This window comes from Mastigoproctus giganteus, chromosome 4 (assembly GCF_048544385.1).
Source record: "Mastigoproctus giganteus isolate SK-2022 chromosome 4, ASM4854438v1, whole genome shotgun sequence".
In the NCBI taxonomy this organism is placed as follows: domain Eukaryota; kingdom Metazoa; phylum Arthropoda; class Arachnida; order Uropygi; family Thelyphonidae; genus Mastigoproctus; species Mastigoproctus giganteus.
The window spans coordinates 159,297,875-159,317,894 of record NC_143578.1 but is presented as its reverse complement, the minus strand read 5'-3'; the positions used below and the strand labels follow the sequence as shown (position 1 = coordinate 159,317,894).

General features: G+C 37.8%; 1 protein-coding gene across 2 annotated transcripts in view; it reads right to left on the bottom strand.

The window, feature by feature from the left end:
- Positions 1 to 20,020, bottom strand: part of Mtr4 (exosome RNA helicase Mtr4) — a 499,068-nt gene that overhangs the window by 138,941 nt on the left and 340,107 nt on the right. For both annotated transcript variants that reach the window (XM_090371841.1, XM_090371842.1), the window contains exon 18: positions 3,411 to 3,539. In XM_090371841.1, coding sequence (XP_090227967.1) covers positions 3,411 to 3,539 — 129 coding nt within the window. The remainder of the gene's footprint in view (positions 1 to 3,410; positions 3,540 to 20,020) is intronic.

Below are 20,020 nucleotides of genomic sequence, written 5' to 3'. Positions count from 1 at the left end.
ATTTTGTTGATATCTCTGTGGCCTTTGATCTGTTATGGTGGTCTAGTCTGTTTGCATGCTTACATGTTATAGGCCGCCGTAGCCTTGTGGTCAGGCACGTGCATAAGTACACATGCCTTGAGTGACCGGGGTTCAAGCCCGTGACTGCTGAATATGGTGCTATTTCTTGTATTCTGTCTTTCTTGTGAACTCTTCTGACCATTTGGTCGTCCCAGAGTATAAACAGAAAATTTATTTATTTTATTTATGTTGCTGATTTTCCCTCTTTCTCTTTATAATCTTCTAAGAAATTATTTTGAAAATTGTACACTTTATTATTTCTGGGTCTGACGCTGTCTCTCATTCTGTTGCTAGGAGCTGCTCTCGGAGCTCTATTCTTGGGCCACTCGTCTGGAACACTGTACAGTCAATTCCGGTTATTTGGGACACACCAGGACTACTACATTATGGTCTGATTAAGTGGCTGCCACAATCCTGCGAAGTTTCATGTAAATAGTTTAAAATACAGCTTTAAGATTAATTTTCTGAAGAAATCACATTATGATGGACTCACTACAGTAAAGTACCATTCACTATACGATATGTAGTAAGCAAAAAAAAAAAAAAAAAAAAAAATTCTGTTTCTACTCCGGCATGCCAACCAAGTCTAGAGTTTACAATAAATCGTCAATATCATATTTAGTAGTCACTGGCTTGAACCCGGGTCCACTCAAGGAACGCATGCTATGCACTCTCGCTCCTGACCACTCGGCTACGCACCGGTCATTGTGATCACGTTTGTGAATTAAAGTTTAATTCTATTAAACAGCGATTCTAATAAGTGAAAAAACAATAGGAGGAATATTATCCACAGGCTACAAAAGCAAAGATATACTGCATTAAGTACAAATTTAGACTTTATTATGTTACCGATGAAAAAATTATATGATACGTGAAAATCAGAAGAATATTTTCCACAGGTTAGCAAAATAAAAATAAATTTATTACGCTTACATGCATAGCTTAATTAATACGTACTGTAATACGTACATGCTAACTAGTTGGCATTTCTTTTCACTGACATTTGTGGGTGGGGGTTAACATTTAAAACAGTAAAAAAGAACAAGATACTTGAAAGTGAAAATGGAGTAACAAGTTACGAAGCTTAAAAAATAGGAATGAAGAGCAGATTCTGAAAATTAATTTTTTTTATATGATTGAAGCACTAACAGAAAAGCCCAATAAACAGGGGACTGCTAATTGTTTTTATTGTTTAATGACTGTGACCTCCAGAAATCCGACCGAACCACGTGGTATGGTCGGAGACAATCGTAGGGTAATCTCGTGTGCTGAGGTCTCCTGCCCCGATTAAACGGAATGTTGTCCCAATTAAGCGAAATAAACCCTAGCTATTTTCTCGATTGGGTTCTGTTCTTTTAAGATTTGTCCCAAATAAACGGCTGCCCCAATTAACTGGAATCCACTGTACTTGATGAATGGCTCCTTAAAACTTTTCCTTCTACTTCCAAATTGGCTGATACAGACAATCTCACTCTGCTGATCCAGGGCAATTCCCATGCTTCTCTTGAAACTACAATAAAATCTCATTAATACAAACTCTGTTTATACAAAGTACTCAGTTATATAAAGCACATACCATTCCCTTGTAAAAGGATAGGCTTTTCTATGTAAATATATTTATATTTATATATTCGTTTATTACAAAATTTGGTTAATATGTATTACAAAGTTCGTTTTAACCAAGTGAGAAATAAATATTGTTATTTTGTACTTTTAATACATATCTTGGCACAGCTGTCCAATTATTGCCTCTGGCTACGCAGTTCCCTGCTTCCCAAAGGATGGCACTGACTTGTTAGAATTTACTTTTGTGTAAACAAAACCAGGTTAAGGTAGCTACAACTTAAGGGCACTCTTGAGATGTTAAATTAACAAAAAAATAAAAACAGTTTTTCTAAGTTGGTTACATACACGCCCTCGCTCTCCACACGGAAAAGGTTAGTTGCAATTGTTTTGCCAGTTCAAAGAGTCTTTTGCTACACCATAATCTATTTTTTGTGCCACTTTATCTGAGGCAACTTATCTAGCTCAGCAACATGAACTCAGACATATCTAGCTCAGACTAGGCACCTGTGAGGTAATCTCATTGATGTGTATAAGGCCTTGAATGGGTTGAGCACGCTGAATTCTGATGGGATTCTTCCACTTGCTCAGATTACAAACCTAAGGGGGCATAAATTCAAATTGAGAAAGACGGTTGTAGAACCGATGTGCGGAGCCAGCGGGTCGTTAATTGCTGGAACAAACTCCCATCTGTCATTGTGGAAGTTGATAGCTTAAATAAATTCAAGGAGAAACTGGACAAACATTTGGAGGGAATGGTTGTGTGATTTTTTTTTTTTTTTTTTTTTTGGCTGATGCTACATAAGCTCATATGCTTGCTTTCTTGCATCACGTGCCTCTATTACTATTACTAGATAGATTCAACAGAGAAATAACACATAATGAACACTGCAATAAAATAAAAATAAAACTGATTTATAAAAGTATGAAAAAGTGGGAACAATTAAAACTCATAATTGATTTCTAAACAGAAAATAGGAAAAAGAAATAAATTTATTAAAAAGTGAGCCTGTTTAGTCATTTTTTGCTCAACCCTACATTATGTTCTTAAAACATATAAATAATTTTAATTTTTTGATTTTTCTAGATTTTAGGGGAAGGGTTGGTGTTTTTTGGGATGGGTGATTTTTTTGCATTTGTAGAAGTGTACATTTATGTTGGAATCTTCATTATCTATACTACTGTCCACTACCTCCCCAATGCAAAGCTGGGTGGTCATAATCTTATAATAAAAAAAACAATTTGAGATGACTTTGATGTTATAGTTTTAGAACTGTTCTTTATATGCATTTATATTTTAATGTTTAAAACTAAATTACAAAAGTTTAATAAAGTGATTTTAAAATTTGTGGGATAAGGCCTTGAAGATAGGTTTTTAAAGTCATATCAAATGAAATGTCCCTACAGAGTGAAAATGAGAGGTTTTAAACAATGGAAATGCAGAAATCATGCAACAAGTCCTATTCTTCAGATCCATTTATTGGTAAAGTATAGTTGATGAATTGTCTGGTGCTTTAACTGAAGTTCAATAGTGCACTATAATGCACCTTCAGATTTTCTTTGATGCATGCCAAGTGGGATCTATTCGAGCAAATTAGGCAGACCAAGCAAGCTATCTGAAGCCATGGAATTATGAATGGCTGACTATGTTTATTTATTGAACTTTACTCAAATAACCAAACTAAAACATGAGTACCTGACTCACACCAGGCTGATGCCCTACTAACTCTAAGTACAAGAATTACAAAAATTATAAAATCAATACTAAATTTCAAAAACTAACTTACCTGCATCTCACCCTTTTCACCAATTGGTGGTGGCCTTAAATTTGAAGTTATTTTTGTCTGGGCACTCTCTCTGGCGACATGCAGTAGTGTGTCCACGATATAGACAACAGAATTGCCTGAAGGATGTTCCTATCATATAAAATTGCTCTGAATCACATACTTATGACATAGTATTTAGAACAAAATAACACCACCATTAGAAAGTAATTATTAAAGGATTTCAAAACAAAAGCATTTTTATTTAATATTCTTTCTTCTATGCAAGAATCATAACCATCTCTCTCTCTCTCTCTCTCTCTCTCTCTCTCTCTCAAAAATAGCAGAGCATTCTTTGATATCTGAAGAACAAAATTTGATATCTGAAGAACAAAACTGAGAAAAAAAGATTTGGATAATGCGAATTTTGGATAACATAAATCCATGTTTTCTGGAGAAGTCTGAGATTTATTTATTAAAATACAGTATTATTATGCACAGTAATTGCAGTAAAATTAATGTACATAGAAAACGTTAAGGACAGTATAGTTCAGCAATATGCATAAAACATATATTTCATAATAAAATACAAATAGGCACTTCCCCCTCCCCAACTGAACAGTATATTTGCTTTTATTTAAACTGTGCCAAAACCCAGACCAGGTTTTGATCCATTCCTGGGATCCCACTGGTTAGCCCACTGGCACTGTGAAAACCTGAACAACCTAGTGAAGAGAAATTGCTGCAATATGTAAGATGTGAAGTAGGCTAAAGTCAAGTACAAGAGACTTAAGCTATGAGAAAATTGGGTTTGGTAATCAGCATATCGATCTCATACTGTAGAGGCACTTTGCCACAAGTTGCACTACTCTAAATAAAAGAATCTACACCAAAAGAAATGTATACTCTTTTTTATTTAAAGACTATGCCACTGCTCAAGGCTATATGCAGAAAGAGGCTATGCCTGACAGGCACAATAACTCCATATAGCTTTCACAACTTCAGGATTTTGCCTTGGACTTAACTATGCTGTTTTACTCACTTTAAAACAGGATAGTTAAGTGCCCTATCACATCATATATATCCAGTGGATATTTCTCTCTGGGTTGTTCTTGTTGTCGCAGTGCCTATCTGTCCACCAATGAAAACCAAATATGGACTGAAACTTAGACCAGGGTAATGGTATATATTTTCAATAAAAAAAACAATATATTTCTCTGCTAGACTATGCTTTAGGTGTGACGCAGTACAACCGTTTGAAATGTTGTAGACACCCCCCCCCCAAGGAGGTCAATAGTAGGGTCCTGCCTTGGAAATCATGAGACTTCTGTGGTTTCCAAGGATTCCTTGGAAAGAGCTGGAGTGAGAGGATTCCTTGTGAATCCTTTCATTCCAGCATATCATAAAGCCAGCAAAAATCTAACATAACAAGGAGCTGGGTATATGTTCAACAGCTTCTCAAAAACCATAAGTTTGATTGATTTGGTTTTTAATGGCACATTAAGAACCACAAGGGAGTTTAGCATTAATGCTTCCATTTCCAGTATGGATGTAGGAAGCATATAAGACCAGAATAAACCAGGACAAATGTAGTTTTTCATATTCTTTATGACCTTTTAGGGAGCTGGTCAGGTTCAGAGAAATTCCACAAATATCAACAATTCTCGGATGGTATTTGAGATATAGAAACAATCCCAAGATGGATTGGCAGCTTTCCACAGATTGCCTGTAGTGCTGGGGTGGAGACAGTCCTGGAGGCTCCGGACATCATAAGTAATTTGAGACTGTGTCGCAAATTACTTATGATGTCCGGATGGTATTTGAGATATAGAAACAATCCCAAGATGGATTTTTATGATGGATTTTTATTACTTATGATGTCCGGATGGTATTTGAGATATAGAAACAATCCCAAGATGGATTGGCAGCTTTCCACAGATTGCCTGTAGTGCTGGGGTGGAGACAGTCCTGGAGGCTCCGGACATCATAAGTAATTTGAGACTGTGTCGCAAATTACTTATGATGTCCGGATGGTATTTGAGATATAGAAACAATCCCAAGATGGATTTTTATGATGGATTTTTATTACTTATGATGTCCGGATGGTATTTGAGATATAGAAACAATCCCAAGATGGATTGGCAGCTTTCCACAGATTGCCTGTAGTGCTGGGGTGGAGACAGTCCTGGAGGCTCCGGACATCATAAGTAATTTGAGACTGTGTCGCAAATTACTTACGTCTTTTATGTATCACCTTATTTTCTATGCAGTATCCACATGCACCCAAACCATAGGATAGGATGGGAAGGAATACACACTTGTAATAGATTTTAGAAGTGCATCCCTTCTGACCCCAGTCTCTCCTGGTGATTCTTGGTATTTTCCCCACAACTCCCTTGATTTTCTCTTTGACATAGTCGCAATGAGGAAGGAAGGAATTGCGATAATCCAGGATGACTCCAAGATATTTGTACATACTTGTGTATTTTATTTAAACTTGGTGGTTGGTAATCACAAGGTGTTCATTGTGCCCTTAATGTACATCTGATGAGCCTTGGTGGAAGAGATAGTCAACTTGCTCGCATCGCGTTAATCAGCAAGGTCTCTCAGGATATTGTTAGCTGTAGTTTCAAATTGGCATCTTGAATTGCCATAAATGATGATGGTCAATCATCATTGACCATCAAATGAAAGGCCACTTTTTGAGAGCAGTGGTGTTTATTAAAAGAAATTTATCAAAAAGCAATTGAGCATAGCAGCCCAACTATAGATCCCTGGAGGCAGTCCAATGTGATACGTGAGAAGATACAATGAGAAGATACAGTGGTTTGGATATCTCAGCCTCCATGAACCTCTCCAGGATGCCTTGCCACCGAAGGGTGTCAAACGTCCCTTTGAAGTCCACAAAGGGGCAACAGCATATTCATTTCTGTATTACTGGCTGCATGAACAGTCTTGATTGCACCTTCAGTACTATGTCCTTTTTTGTAACCATACTGTCTGGGGTTCCTTAGATTGATATGCAGCATGGAATCACTGGGAGATTAATATCTCAAGAATTGTTCTGGGAACAGAAAGAAGGATAATGGATACGATTCCAGTTGGTTCTGCAGTTTGTCCTTTCTTATCAGGATTTTAAAATGGTCACACTTCCAGATTTGTGGAAGATATCTTGCATGCAGGAATTGTACAAGTTATAAAGAATGTCTGGGGGTGGAGGAGTAGCCAGACCTTCTTAATAACCTTAACCTCAATTAGGAGTCTGGTCCTGAGCATTTTCCAGACCTGATTGAATAATTTGCCATCTCAATATTTGCTCTGTCAAATTCTCATTCATTGGGGTCGCCACGATAGCCGAGAACTTCAATACACGTCGATTTCCATGACAGATTCTACTTGACTGTTGTCCTGGTGAATAAGGTCGTCGAAGATCCTATGGAAGATTGTTCCCAAGAGAGGATCTCAGCATTATTACTGTCCCTAATGGATGAGAAAGCTCCTCCTGGTTGAATTTTTTCTTATTGCCATCTCTATCAACCAGCTTCTCCCCAGAGAGGCTAGTTGATAGAGGGGAAGTGTTTCTCTTGATATCTTGTTCTGTGATATATTCTTCTTTGCTCTTTGCAAATATCATGGTGTGTTATATTTCATCACTGGGCCTATTATTTCTTTTGGCCTTCTGTTAGTTCATTTGTTTCCTCTGCACTGTAAGTATTACTGCCCACCAGGGGACATGACTGGGTTCTATTTTCCTTCTGATGATAAACATCACAGGCATCAAGTATAAGTTATATCTCAAATGCCTGCATGTCAGCTGGGAGTTTTTTAATTGTGCTAATTGTTGAGTAGGAATGTCTTGTAATGGTGGATTGCATATGCTACACTGGAAGTACGCTGAAAGAATATGCAACTGGCCAAAGAAGCCTTACAAAGCCCAGTGATTTGATTAACAATGAGATTAGGATCCATGATAGCTATGGCCGTGCAGCATCTAGCCACGGCACCCCCCCACCTCCCCATCCTCTGCAGTGGCAACAGACTGGACAATTCTACAATCCATGCAAGAGTCACTTATGGCATCTTTAAAACAATACAATTCTTGCAGAGGTGGGATTTGATGATCAGTAATTATTTTTGTGACCTGATTCATTACTGCCAGAGACTTTTCACAGTTAAGGTGTGAAAAATTTTTTCACATACATGGTTGACTCTTGAATTTATTGTTTTTGTGTGCTGTTATTCTCAACAAGGCTTCATACAGAAAGGAGTGGTTATGCTCTTAGTTAAGATGCACATAAAATCTAATGCAGAACATTCAGTTGACATGGGGGTTTGATGGCGCATAAGCTACTTTGGCTATAATGCCAGTTGACATGGGTGCCCAGTGCAATGTTAAGACAGTTTGGATGACTGTTTTCTACAGCATATTAGAGGGGGGAGAGGGAGAGAGAGAGAGACTTTTGATCTGATTATCATCAGTGATTCTTCATGCACTAAGAATCTGTAGATAAAAGAACCACTATGTGGCAGTGATCACTGTGTATTGATGTGGGATTTACTTAAAGATGTAACTATCAAGGGTAAAGGGAAAGGTTTTTTTGCTTTTGTAAAGGAGAGACTACACTCCATTTTCACTTCATATGGATATTTCATTAATTTTATTAGGCAATAGGAAAAGTTATTAGAACTAAAATAATAATTAAATTAAATTAAATATTCACACTAACATCAAATCAAATCAAATAGAGGATGAGTGCCAGTTGGCCCCAACTAAAGGAAATATGACATATCAGATATGCTCCCATCCAACCCAGTGAGATGGGGTACCATTCCTTCTACTGTGAGGTAGGCCACTACTATCTAACTGTTATTAAAATCATCTTCCGCTTGAAAAATTTAGATATATAATCATAAAAATAAGAGAATAGCATTCTATCAGTAATCAAGCTCCAAAAACTATCCTGATTTAATAATCCAACTGTTCTCCCTAAATAAGATCTCAAGTAAACTTAATTGTTTCATTCAAAGATAATACGAGCAGAATTCTCAACTTCACAAGTACATAGGTAACTTAAGGACAAACCTAGCTGATCTCAGTGATGCTAATCTAGGACTAGCAGCTTCACTAGGAAATATTCTCACCAAGTATAGATGCCCAATGGGAAATGGGAGGGGGTCCTAATAAAGTGTCCTCTGTGTGTGTATGCACACATCCTAATACACAGAAACATAAGTATCTTATCAATTCTCACTCTATCAAAGTGTTTCTTCTCCATAAAGAGTTTTAAAACTGAAAAACACAAATAGCACAAAAAATGTCTGAAAAAATTATTTTTCTTAATTTGAATTTTTTCTTAAAAAATAAAGTATATTTAATAATAAAATCTGAGGTTTATCAGATTGGCTTCTCCCATCTTTATTACAGCAATTGGCATCAGACTTGTTTTATTAACTCAAAACATACTAGAGTCCCACATCAAGTTTAAAAACAAAATAAATACTCTGTGAACAACTTTTTATTGGGAAAGATTTATTCTAAGTGTTATCTTATTGATGTTTATTTCTCCATGCTTATTTCTCCTTTCTTCACGGGTCATGGTACAACACTGAATTTTCAAAGGCAAAACCAAACTCCTGTATCTTGTCAAGAGACTATAGCTGATTTTTATCAAGTTTCTGGTCCAAACACAAAAACATAGTCAGGAATTCTCAAAACAGAGTATTAAATGTGAAGGCTTTCAATTACTTGTAATTTTCCTGCCACAGCACAAATTACGGTGCTGACTAAAAGGTAAGTGACGAATGATATATATATATATATAAGCTAAATTAAAATAGAATATTTGCCAGTAGCATGGCAACTATATTTTTTATTATTTATTATCGTTCTACTTAATTTTTCGATTAATTGGATTATATATATATATATATATACATACACCGATAAGCCAAAACATTATGACCACCTACCTAATATGATGTTGGTCCTCCATTTGCAAACAAAACAGCTCATACCCGGTGAGGCATGGACGCTACAAGGTTTTTAAATGTCTTGTGGTCATCAACATCAGCCATTTTCAATCCACTGCAGGATGAAGGCCTATCCAGCAACTTTCCAGTTCCTTCTGTTTTGAGCACTGGCCATCCATTTACTACCCACAAACTCATGAATTTCATCTATCCATCTCCGCCTTTGTCTTCCAGGTTTTCTTCTAGCTTCTCTTGGGTACCATTCTGTTATTTTCTTAGTCCATCTGTCATCATGTCATCGAGCTATATGTCCTGCCCAAGACCATTTTAGTTCTTTAGTTTTGATAAGAATGTCCTTTACTTGAGTTTGCTGCCTAATCCATGTGTTTCTCTTCTTATCTAACAGTCTGATTCTCAATATAATTCATTCCATTCTTCGCTGTGTAGTTCTCAGCTTCTCTTCCATTCTTTTGTGAGTGCCCAAGTTTCACTTCCATAAGTCATGGTGGGGAGTATACATTGGTTCATTATTTTACGTTTCAGACAAACTGGGATATTGCTCTTCAGTATGTGACTATATTTCCTGAATGCTATCCATCCAAATTTTATTCTTCTCTTGACTTCCAGCCATTTATCATTATTACAGCTAATAACTTGTCCCAGATAAGTATATGACTCCACCTTTTCAATTACTGCTCCTCCAATCATTATTTCCCCTTCTGTGGCATACTTGTTCATCATTAGTTTTGTTTTAGCCATATTCATCTTTAGTCCAAAATCCTTACTAACTGTGCATAACTGATTAAGATTTTCCTCTAATTCTTTGGGATGGTCGTTTGCAATGTCATCTGCAAATCGTACATGGTTTAGGTACTCTCCATGCACATGACTCCTTTCTGCGACCAGTCTAATTTTCTGAAAGCTTCCTCAAGGGCAGCAGTAAACAGCTTTGGAGATATTGTGTCTCCTTGTCGAACTTCTTTCTCGATTTTAAATTTCCTACTGTCTTTGTCTAGTCTAATAAAGGAGGTAGCACTCTCATATATTTTCTTCAAAATCATAATATATGGGGTATCTATGCCTTGTCTCTCCAGTGCCCAAAACATTGCCTTATGCTGTATGGAGTCAAATGCCTTTTCATAATCCACAAATGCCAGGCATAATGGTGTTTTATATTCATTTGCTTTCTCCATTAGCTGTGATATTACGTGAAGGTGATCCATAGTTGAGAATCCTGTCCTAAAGCCAACTTGCTCTTTCAGTTGATTCTCATCAAGTATTCTTTCTAATCTGTTAGTAATGACCCTTGTGAACAACTTGTAGGTGTGGGATAACAAGCTAATTGGTCTATAATTTCCAATTTCTGATTTATCTCCTTTCTTATGCAGCAAAACTATGATTACATTATTCCACTGCTTAGGCGTCACACCTTTTCTAATGCATTTTGTGAAGAGCCTTGCCAGTTTTTGTGTTATGTCTCTTCCTCCCAATGTTAACAACTCTACAGTAACTTCATCTTCCCATGTGGCTTTCTGATTCTTCATTGTCGTCAATGCGTGTTCTACCTCATCAGGAAGAATATCAGATATGTCATATGTGTTGCTAATGTGCAATCCATCTTCCCCACTGGTGGCATCATTCCCTTGCTCCTTGTATAATTCTCTATAGTAGTCTTCTGCTATTTGAATTATGCCCTCTCTGCTGTATATAAGTACACCATCGCTATTCTTCAGTTTCAGTATCATTTGTCTTTCTGTATTACTGCTCGTGGCTGCTGATTTAATTAAACCCTTTGTTTTCCCTTAATGCTTGTTCTACTTTTCTTGTGTTAAATCTTCTTATGTCCTCTCTGAGTCTCTTTCTAATGGCTTTGCATAACTCAGTATACTCAATTTTCTCCTTGTCAGTATTTATCTTGCTCTTCATTTGTCGCCTTCGGTTCATCATAATAAGTGTTTCTTGACTAATTTTTTCTTCTTTGGATTTCTTTTTCCCTACAGATTTCTTGGGCTTTATCACTTTCAGAAAGTTGTAATATTCCTCGTCGATATCTTGGTCCTGAGCAGTCTGCAGCTCAAACTTGTTCTTAAGTTCCAGTACATACTGCTTTTTCTCCTCTTCTGTTATCTCAAAGACCTTTGTATTATTTAATCGAGTCAGTTTTTTCCTTTCCTACATCTATATCAAGTGTACATCTTACCATTCTGTGATCACTTCCAACATTTACCTTATACAGGATAGTAACATCATTCACAATATATCTTCTGTTAGTGAGGATGAAGTCGATTTCATTAGTTGTTAATCCATTTGGACTCTTCCATGTCCACTTTCTGTTCACCCTTTTCTTGAAAAAAGTGTTCATTACTGACAGTCCTTGAGATTCTGCAAATTCCACAAGTCTTTCACCTCTTTCATTTCTTTCACCAATTCAAAAATTTCCTATAGTTCCCCTTTCTGCACTGTTTTGTCTTTTTCCAACCTTAGCATTGAAGTCTCCCATAATAATAGTGTAATGGGTTTTCTGCTCATCTAGAAGACTCTCAATTTCGGTGTACATTTCTTCAACCTCTTCATCATCATGGCTCAATGTTGGTGCATAAATCATTATAATCTTTAGTTTGTACCTCTTAGAAGTCTTTTGGTATCTGGTACCAACATGTAACCAGCAGATCCTTTAACTACTGTAAGGTCTGTGGTTGAGACGCCGCAGATCGGAGTTGCTGTTCCAATGCAAATCAGATGCTCAATGAGATTCAAAGGAGACTAGAAGTCTTCCTGTGTTCCGCGAACCAGTCTTGAACAATCCGGGTGGTGTGGCACGGTGCATTGTCCTGTTGAAAGACAGCATCGCCAGAGGGAAAGACCATTGCCATGAAAGGGTGTACCTGGTCAGCAATAATGCTTAGACAGGTGGTAGATATCAGAATGCCCGGTAACTAGACCCAGGGTATTCTAGCAGAACATCACCCAAAGCATGACACCGGCTTGTTTTAATCCCACAATTCATCCAGGCGGCATCACTTCACCAGGTAAACAACGCACACGTACCCAGCCATCCATATGGTGCAACTAGAAAAGTAATTCTTTGAACCAGATGACCTTCTTCCAATCACTCAAGGTCCAGTTTCGATGGTCGCGCGCCCATTGTAGGCACTGTCGCCGGTGAACCGTGGTTGGCATAGGCACTCTGAGCAGCCTGTGGCTACGCAGTCCCATTTTCATCAGCGTTTGACGTACTGTGTGTTGTGAGACACACCCCATCACCAGCATTCCAATTCCCAGTGAGATGTGCCGCAGTTGCCCTTCTGTTGCAATGTATCACCAAGAGAACCTTCGCTCACCTCGAGCATCGATGAGCAGTGGTTGTCCAACACCTCGCCAGTTCATGGGTTTTCCCCCTCCTCTGACCACTTTCGGTAGGTACTAACCACGGCTGACTGTGATCATCCCACCAGCCGTGACGTTTCAAATATGCTCTGACCCAGTCGCCTGGCCATTACAATTTGGCATTTGTCAAACTCGCTTAAGTCCGCTGCCTTTCCTATCTGAAGAACAAGAGTAACACTGATTAAGGGAGCTCAGTACAATTTTTTTAATACCGTGTCCCAACCTGCACCTGTTGTTTCGACTTGCATAACGACTCCCTGGTCATAATGTTTTGGCTCATCAGTGTATATATAAATGAATATTAAATGTAACCCTTTAAAAGTAATTTTTAAAAGGTTACATTGGATAAAAAGGTATTCAGTTGATTAAATAGTTTCAGTTAATAAGTCAGGTATGACAGATATGGCTAAAAGTGCAAAGTAGCATTAAAGGATGCAAGAGTATATATAAGTTTGTATTAATATATTTAATAAAGTATGCATAAATGGATATGAAAGTTACACAAAATGCCAGTAACTAGAAGGGTTAGGATAGGAGAAAAGAAAGTGTAATGATATTGCCAAGGGGATGGCTTTGTGCATCCCCTTGGCAATATCAAGGGGATGCACAAAGACATCCCCTTGGCAAGGGGATGTCTTTGTGCATGCGCGCGCCCGCGATGTAAGGAGTGTGAAGAAATGAGGCGACAACTCAGTGTTGTCATAGGCCTATACGAGAGCTTGAAGGACAGGACGCATGCCCTTGAAGGATCTAAACTGAGTGGCCCATTAAGCTCTCAGCTGCCCACATCAAGGCCAGAGCTTGCACTTGATCATCACGCAACACAGCGGCAACCTCCAAGGCAGATTGCACTGGTCCCACAGGAACTAGTAGTTGTTGGTGACTCTATTGTCAGAGAAATGGAGAACATGGTATGTCTGCCAGGGGCAAAGGTTGATGATGTTGTAGAGCAGATATCATCTTTTAAGAGCACAAAAGGTAATATTGTAGTACATGTTGGCACTAATGATATTAAGAGTAGGAGACCAGCGGAATTACTTAACAAGTACACGCCACTGTTGAAAAAAAGCGTGAATTAGGGTTGAATTTGAAAGTGTCTGCAATTCTGCCCAGACACGATAGGAGGAAGTATATGATGAGAGCCTTGTCGTTCAATTCGGGCCTGGAAGGATTTTGCAAGGATCAAGGGGTAGAATTTTTTTCAGCACGGTCTGTACTTGTTAACAGGGCAGACCGCTTCTACAGGGATGGGATACGCTTAAATACAAAGGGTGCAAGAATATTTGCTGATGCTATCGAGGCAGTGTTAGGTGGGTCGGAAAACTGCTAGCTTGGGGGGATACAAGGACTAATAGATTAACAGTAACCACTGGCAGAGGTGAAAGTGATTCTTGCACTGCTTCTACTGGAATGAGCAGCAGCCTGGAAAACAAGATGCAGGGTATTTCAGAGACTGCTGGGAGTCATTGCGGTACAAGTAAACACATGGGTTGTGTTAGGGTAGCTAAGAATAGGAAAAGGTGCATGTATACTTGTGTTTACACCAATGCTAGGAGTTTGGTAAATAAATTTGATGAATTTGAGGTATTGCTCAAAACATCAAAGGCAGATATTGTTGGGATATCAGAGACATGGTGTCACACAGATATAACGAACGAAGAACTAGAATTTGGGGAGTACAATGTGTACAGGAAGGATAGACAGAATAGGAAGGGAGGAGGGGTTATGCTATTAGTTAAGAAAACACATAAAATCCAAGGAAGTGAAGCCGATCAACATCACTGGACTTGACAGTTTCTAGTCAGTTTGGTGTGACATAAGCATTGGGAGATCAAAATTGAGGGTAGGAGCATGTCATAGGCCTAATGACTCTGATGAGTATAATAAGAAACTGTACAGGGAAATTGAGTGGGCCAGTAAATCAGATAGTCTTATAATGGGGGATTTTAATTTCCCAGATATTGATTGGAATTTGTGGGTTGGTGACTCATGAACCAGCAAGGCTTTTGTAGATTTATTGGATGATTGTTTTCTACATCAGCATGTTCGGGAGGCAACTAGAGGGAGTAATACTCTTGATCTGATTATCAGTAGTGATTCTTCATGCATTAAGAATCTGAAGATAAAGGAACCACTAGGTGGCAGTGATCACAGTGTGCTGAAGTGGGATTTACTCAAAGAGGTAACTACCATCAGGGGTAAAGGGAAGGGTTTTTGCTTTCGTAAAGGTGACTACGGTGGTCTGAGACAGTATTTAAATTCTGTACGGTGGGACCAACTGATGATGTTACCAACAGCAAATTCAAAATGGGAAGCATTCAAAGAATTTATGTTGGAAGCTATTAGGCTCTACATACCAACTAAGAAATATTGTTCAAGGTTTAGGCCAAAATGGATGTCAGATGAACTAATGAGGCATATGGCAGAGAAGAAAAATGCATGGGATACTTACAAATTAACACATGACACAGAAGCCTATGATAGATACAAGTTGATATGCAACCAAGTTACAAAGGAGGTTAGGCAGGTGAAGGCAGATTACGAGAAATCCTTGGCAAGGGATGCAAAGAGTACTTTACTTATGTAAACTCTAGAAGGAAAGGGATGAATCAGATTGGTCCACTGGATATTGATGGTTCAACTGTTGATGATCCTGCTCAGGTAGCTAACAAACTAAATGAATATTTTGCATATACATTCACCCATGAGGAGTTATTCAGGGAGGGGAATGCCAGAGGTGTATTCAACTCTGGCAGAAAGCTAGATAATCTTGTAATAACTGAGAGTAAAGTGGAGGAAAAATTGTTGAAGATAAACATAAGGAAGGTACCTGGGGTGGATGGAATCTATCCAGTTATATTAATGGAGGCAGCAAAGGAAGTAAGCAAACTCTTAGCCATAATTATCAGAGCTTCTTTGGACTCAGGGGAGGTACCTACGGACTGGAGATGTGCAAATGTGACACCAATTCACAAAGGAGGATCAAAGGGCGACACAAGTAATTATAGACCTGTTAGTTTAACTTCTGTTCCAGGTAATTTAATGGAAGCACTGGTAAAAGAAGCACTGCAGAATCATCTAGACAAGAATTCAGTCATACCTCGGACAGCATGGTTTTGTTAAGGGAAAGTCTTGCCTGACAAATTTGATATGATACTATGATGTGGTCACAAAGGAACTGGATGAAGGGAATAACTTTGATATCATAACTTTGAAGCAGTAACCCTAGAGTAACATATCAACTCTGTGGTACTACACTGACAGTGGTAGAGAATGAAAAGGAACTGGGGTTAATTGTGCAGGCAGATATGAAGTTTTCTGAGCAGGGCAGACGGTCTGCAAGAGTAGCTCATGGTGTCTTGTCAATGATATACAGGAATTTTTCTAGCAGGGATAAGGAGGTGATTATCCCCTTATATAAGGCAATGGTCAGGCCACACCTTGAGTACTGTATACAGGTGTGGAGGCTTTATTTTAAGAAGGATGTATTGCTGTTGGAATGAGTACAGAGAAGGGCAACAAGGATTAGTGAATGGAACAAAGGGTTATTCTTATGAAGAAAGGCTTACATTGTGCAAATTACAGTGTCTGGAGACTAGGCACCTGCGAGGTGATCTGACTGAGGTGTATAAAGCCTCGAATGGTTTGAGCATGCTCAATGCTGATGGGATCCTTCCTCTTGCTCAGAATAATCACCTGAGAGGGCTTAAATTCAAATTGAGGAAAGACAGATGAAGGACAGATGTGCGGAAGTTTGCCTTTAGCCAGCGGGTAGTTCGTTCGTGGAATAGACTTCCATCCTTTGCTGTGGAAGTTAATAGCCTAAATAAATTTAAGGCTGGGCTGAACAGGTATTTGGAACGAACGGAGGGGTGAATTTTTTTTTTTTTTTTTTTGGCCGATGCTGCATAAGCTTGCTTTCTTGCATCATGTGCCTCTACTTATGCTAATAGATATGTGAAAGGTGAAAGAACGTTAATATCCTAAAAGTTATGACGAATTAAGAAAATTATAGGCTGAATTACGAAGCCAATAGAAGGTATGTAAACTGTAAAGTAAAATTAGTACAGTAAAATACCAATCAAACAAAAATAAAAATTAAATTAAATTAAAAATAAAAAGTGGTACAGCTGTCATCAGATATGGGGGGAAATATTTAGATAAAGGTGAAATATAGGCAAGGCAAATGTGCAGCATCTGATGTCAGCTGAAGTAATTATTCAAATTAAATATCAGATTAGCTAACATATGTAGTAACCATCTACTGTTCACCAAAGCTCTACAACTCCTTTACAATAAGCTGGTCAACAATAACATTCCTATCTACTTTGTAAAATACTGTTTCAATATAGTTTCCCAATTTATCAGAAATAAATTCAGTTATAAGTTACTATGAACTGATCAGTTCTAATCGTATTTGTATAGTTGTAATATAATCTGGTGGAATTCCACTACTTGGTAAGTAATAACTATACATGATTTCTGATGTAATTATTTTCTTTGGAATGATTACTATTGTCTCTTTACTCACTAAGTATTTATATAAATTAATAAATTACATAAATATTTACATTTAATATTCATTTATATATACACAGAATGATTACTATTGTTTCTTTCCTTACTAAGTTTCTACTGTTTAGTTTTCACTTTTCTCAGGTATTCATTTGATAAGCTTTAATAATCCTTCACGAAATTACTTATAATTCACTACCCATGTTTAGTCTTTGTTGACATTTCCTATTTTGTTTTCAGACACAAATTTAATATATGTGGAATTTGCAAAATTCCTTTGGTAATAGTACACTATTACCAAAGTACTTGGATTTTTCAAGCATGTGATAACATACAATACCTTTGAAAATCCACTGAAGGCAGCTATACTGAAATTGTATAGTTGCCTTCAGATTTTAGTGAATTGATTTTACCACTAATCTTAGCATAACTTACTTTATACAGTCTCCTAACTACACCACTATTAGGTCTAGAGACATCCAATTATTTGGTTCCTTGGTATTATTTCATATTCATTTTAAGATTCAACTTATTTCCTGTTCTTTCATAATTGGATTCTTAACTACACCAACGTTGGATCTAAAGTCAACTAGTTTTTTATCCTTGGATTTATTTACTATTCTTTCAACACTGGATTCTTACTACAACCCTTCACCTGTGAATTTACACCTGAAACTGCCTTTGGATACAATTTATTTCTTATCAATGGACTTATTTCCTGTTCTTTCATACTATACCTTTGAAACTCCACCTCTAGATTTTCTACTGAAATTGTGTTAAGATTGCCTTTAGATTTTAGTGACTTAATTTTGCCACTAATCTGTAAAAACTACTTTCTAGTCTCCTATCTACACCACTATTAGGTGTAGAGACAACCAATTATTTGTTTCCTTGGAACTGCTTCATATACATGGACTTATTTCCTGTTCTTTCATAATTGGATTCTTAACTACACCAGCACTGGATCTAAAGTCACCAAGTTATTTTTATCCCTGGAATTATGCCATATTCTTTCATCTATGGATTTAAATTAGTTCTTTATCCTTGGATGTATTTACTATTCTTACTATAACCTTTCCCATCTCTTCCATCATGCAGTATGACAGATGAATTTTTAATTTATAATGAACATCATGGCAAGATCCCATCTTCCTTACATTTCGAGGATACAGCTCTAAAACGGTATCCTCAGGCCGGCCGCTAGTTAGTACACTGGACTGAACATATTCGTAACTTTTAGGAGGCTTCTGGATCAGCTAGTGTATAATCTTGCTACCTCTACTCTGCCAGATAGTGACTGGAGGGAGTCCGAGTAGTGTGTATGCGGGGAGCATTGTCGAGGCCACGTTATGTCAAGGATCTGCGTATATTCTTACCATGTGTACACCATATCCAAAAATTTCATTACTTCATACAGCATGCCCCCTACTTTTTCTTACTATTGAATACACCATGAATTGTCAAACTAATATAGTAAGCTTGTCTGCGAAAAGATCTAAACCTCCCAAACACTTCCTAGTTCATCTCACAAATATACGTGGTCTCAATTCTAATCTCAATGATGTCCATTTCCACTTGCAGTCTGCCAAACCCCATGTACTTTTTCTGACAGAATCTCAGTTATCGGTGATTCAACTACTGCTCATCTCAGTTGCCCAAATTATTTGCTGTATGATTCCTTCCTTTTGCCTCAAAGGTGGTACTGTTGCATTTGTCCCTTCTGATATTCCCTGTCAGAGACTTGGTAATTTGGAATCTACTCTTTTCGATCTTCTCTGGCTCAAAATCTCTCTCTCTACCTCGTTGTGTCAAATTCATCTGTTGTCTTTACCGTTCTCCCAACTCCACTAATCACTTGGAGCTCTCTGACTTCCTTTCTCTGCAACTTGACTTTCTCCGGTCCAACTTTCCTAACAGTAAGGTAATTTTCCTTGGTGATTTTAATGTTCACAACGCCAGCTGGCTTCCATTTTCTAGTCACACCAATACAGCTGGTCGAGATGCTGAGGCTTTTGCAATTACTACTGACCTGTTGCACAGACTGTTCATTTACCAACAAAAATACCGGACAATCCTAACCATGCAGCCAACACACTTGATCTTTTTCTCACAAACGACCTTTCTAAGTATACGGTCGAAATGAGTGGTCCTTTAGGCACCTGAGATCACAACTTGGTGATTGTCTCTTCTCCAATGGAGCATTTATCTCATGGCTATTCCCAACCTTGTATTGTTTGGCATTACAAGAATGCAAATTGGATGACCTGTGAGATTGCTTTTCTTCTTTTCCTTGGTCGGATTACTGTTTCAAAACTTCGGACGTCAACGTTTGCTCAAATCAGGTCAGTGAAATTATTCTTGTAGGAATGGAATACTTTATTCCACAATCCACTTTAAAACCTTGTCCTTTATCTAAACCTTAATTTTCCAATACATTTCCTGTTCAAGAGAAGAACGTTGCATATCGTAATTGGCTTGTTTCCAATTCTTCAGTTTCATTTTCTGTCTACACCAAAGCTCACAACAATTGTAGAGCAGTTAATAATCAGTCCAAACTAGATTTTGGACAGCCTAAGAGAAGAAAACTAGCTTCTTGCCCTAATGGTAGCCAAGCATTCTAGTCTCTTGCTAAAGCTACTGGCCACAACTTTTGCCCATCTCTTCTCCCACCTCTGTCAAAACCAGATGGTTCTGTTGTCACTTCAGCCAAGAATAAAGCTGACCTGCTAGCATCCCATTTTTCTTCCAATTCACGTATGAAT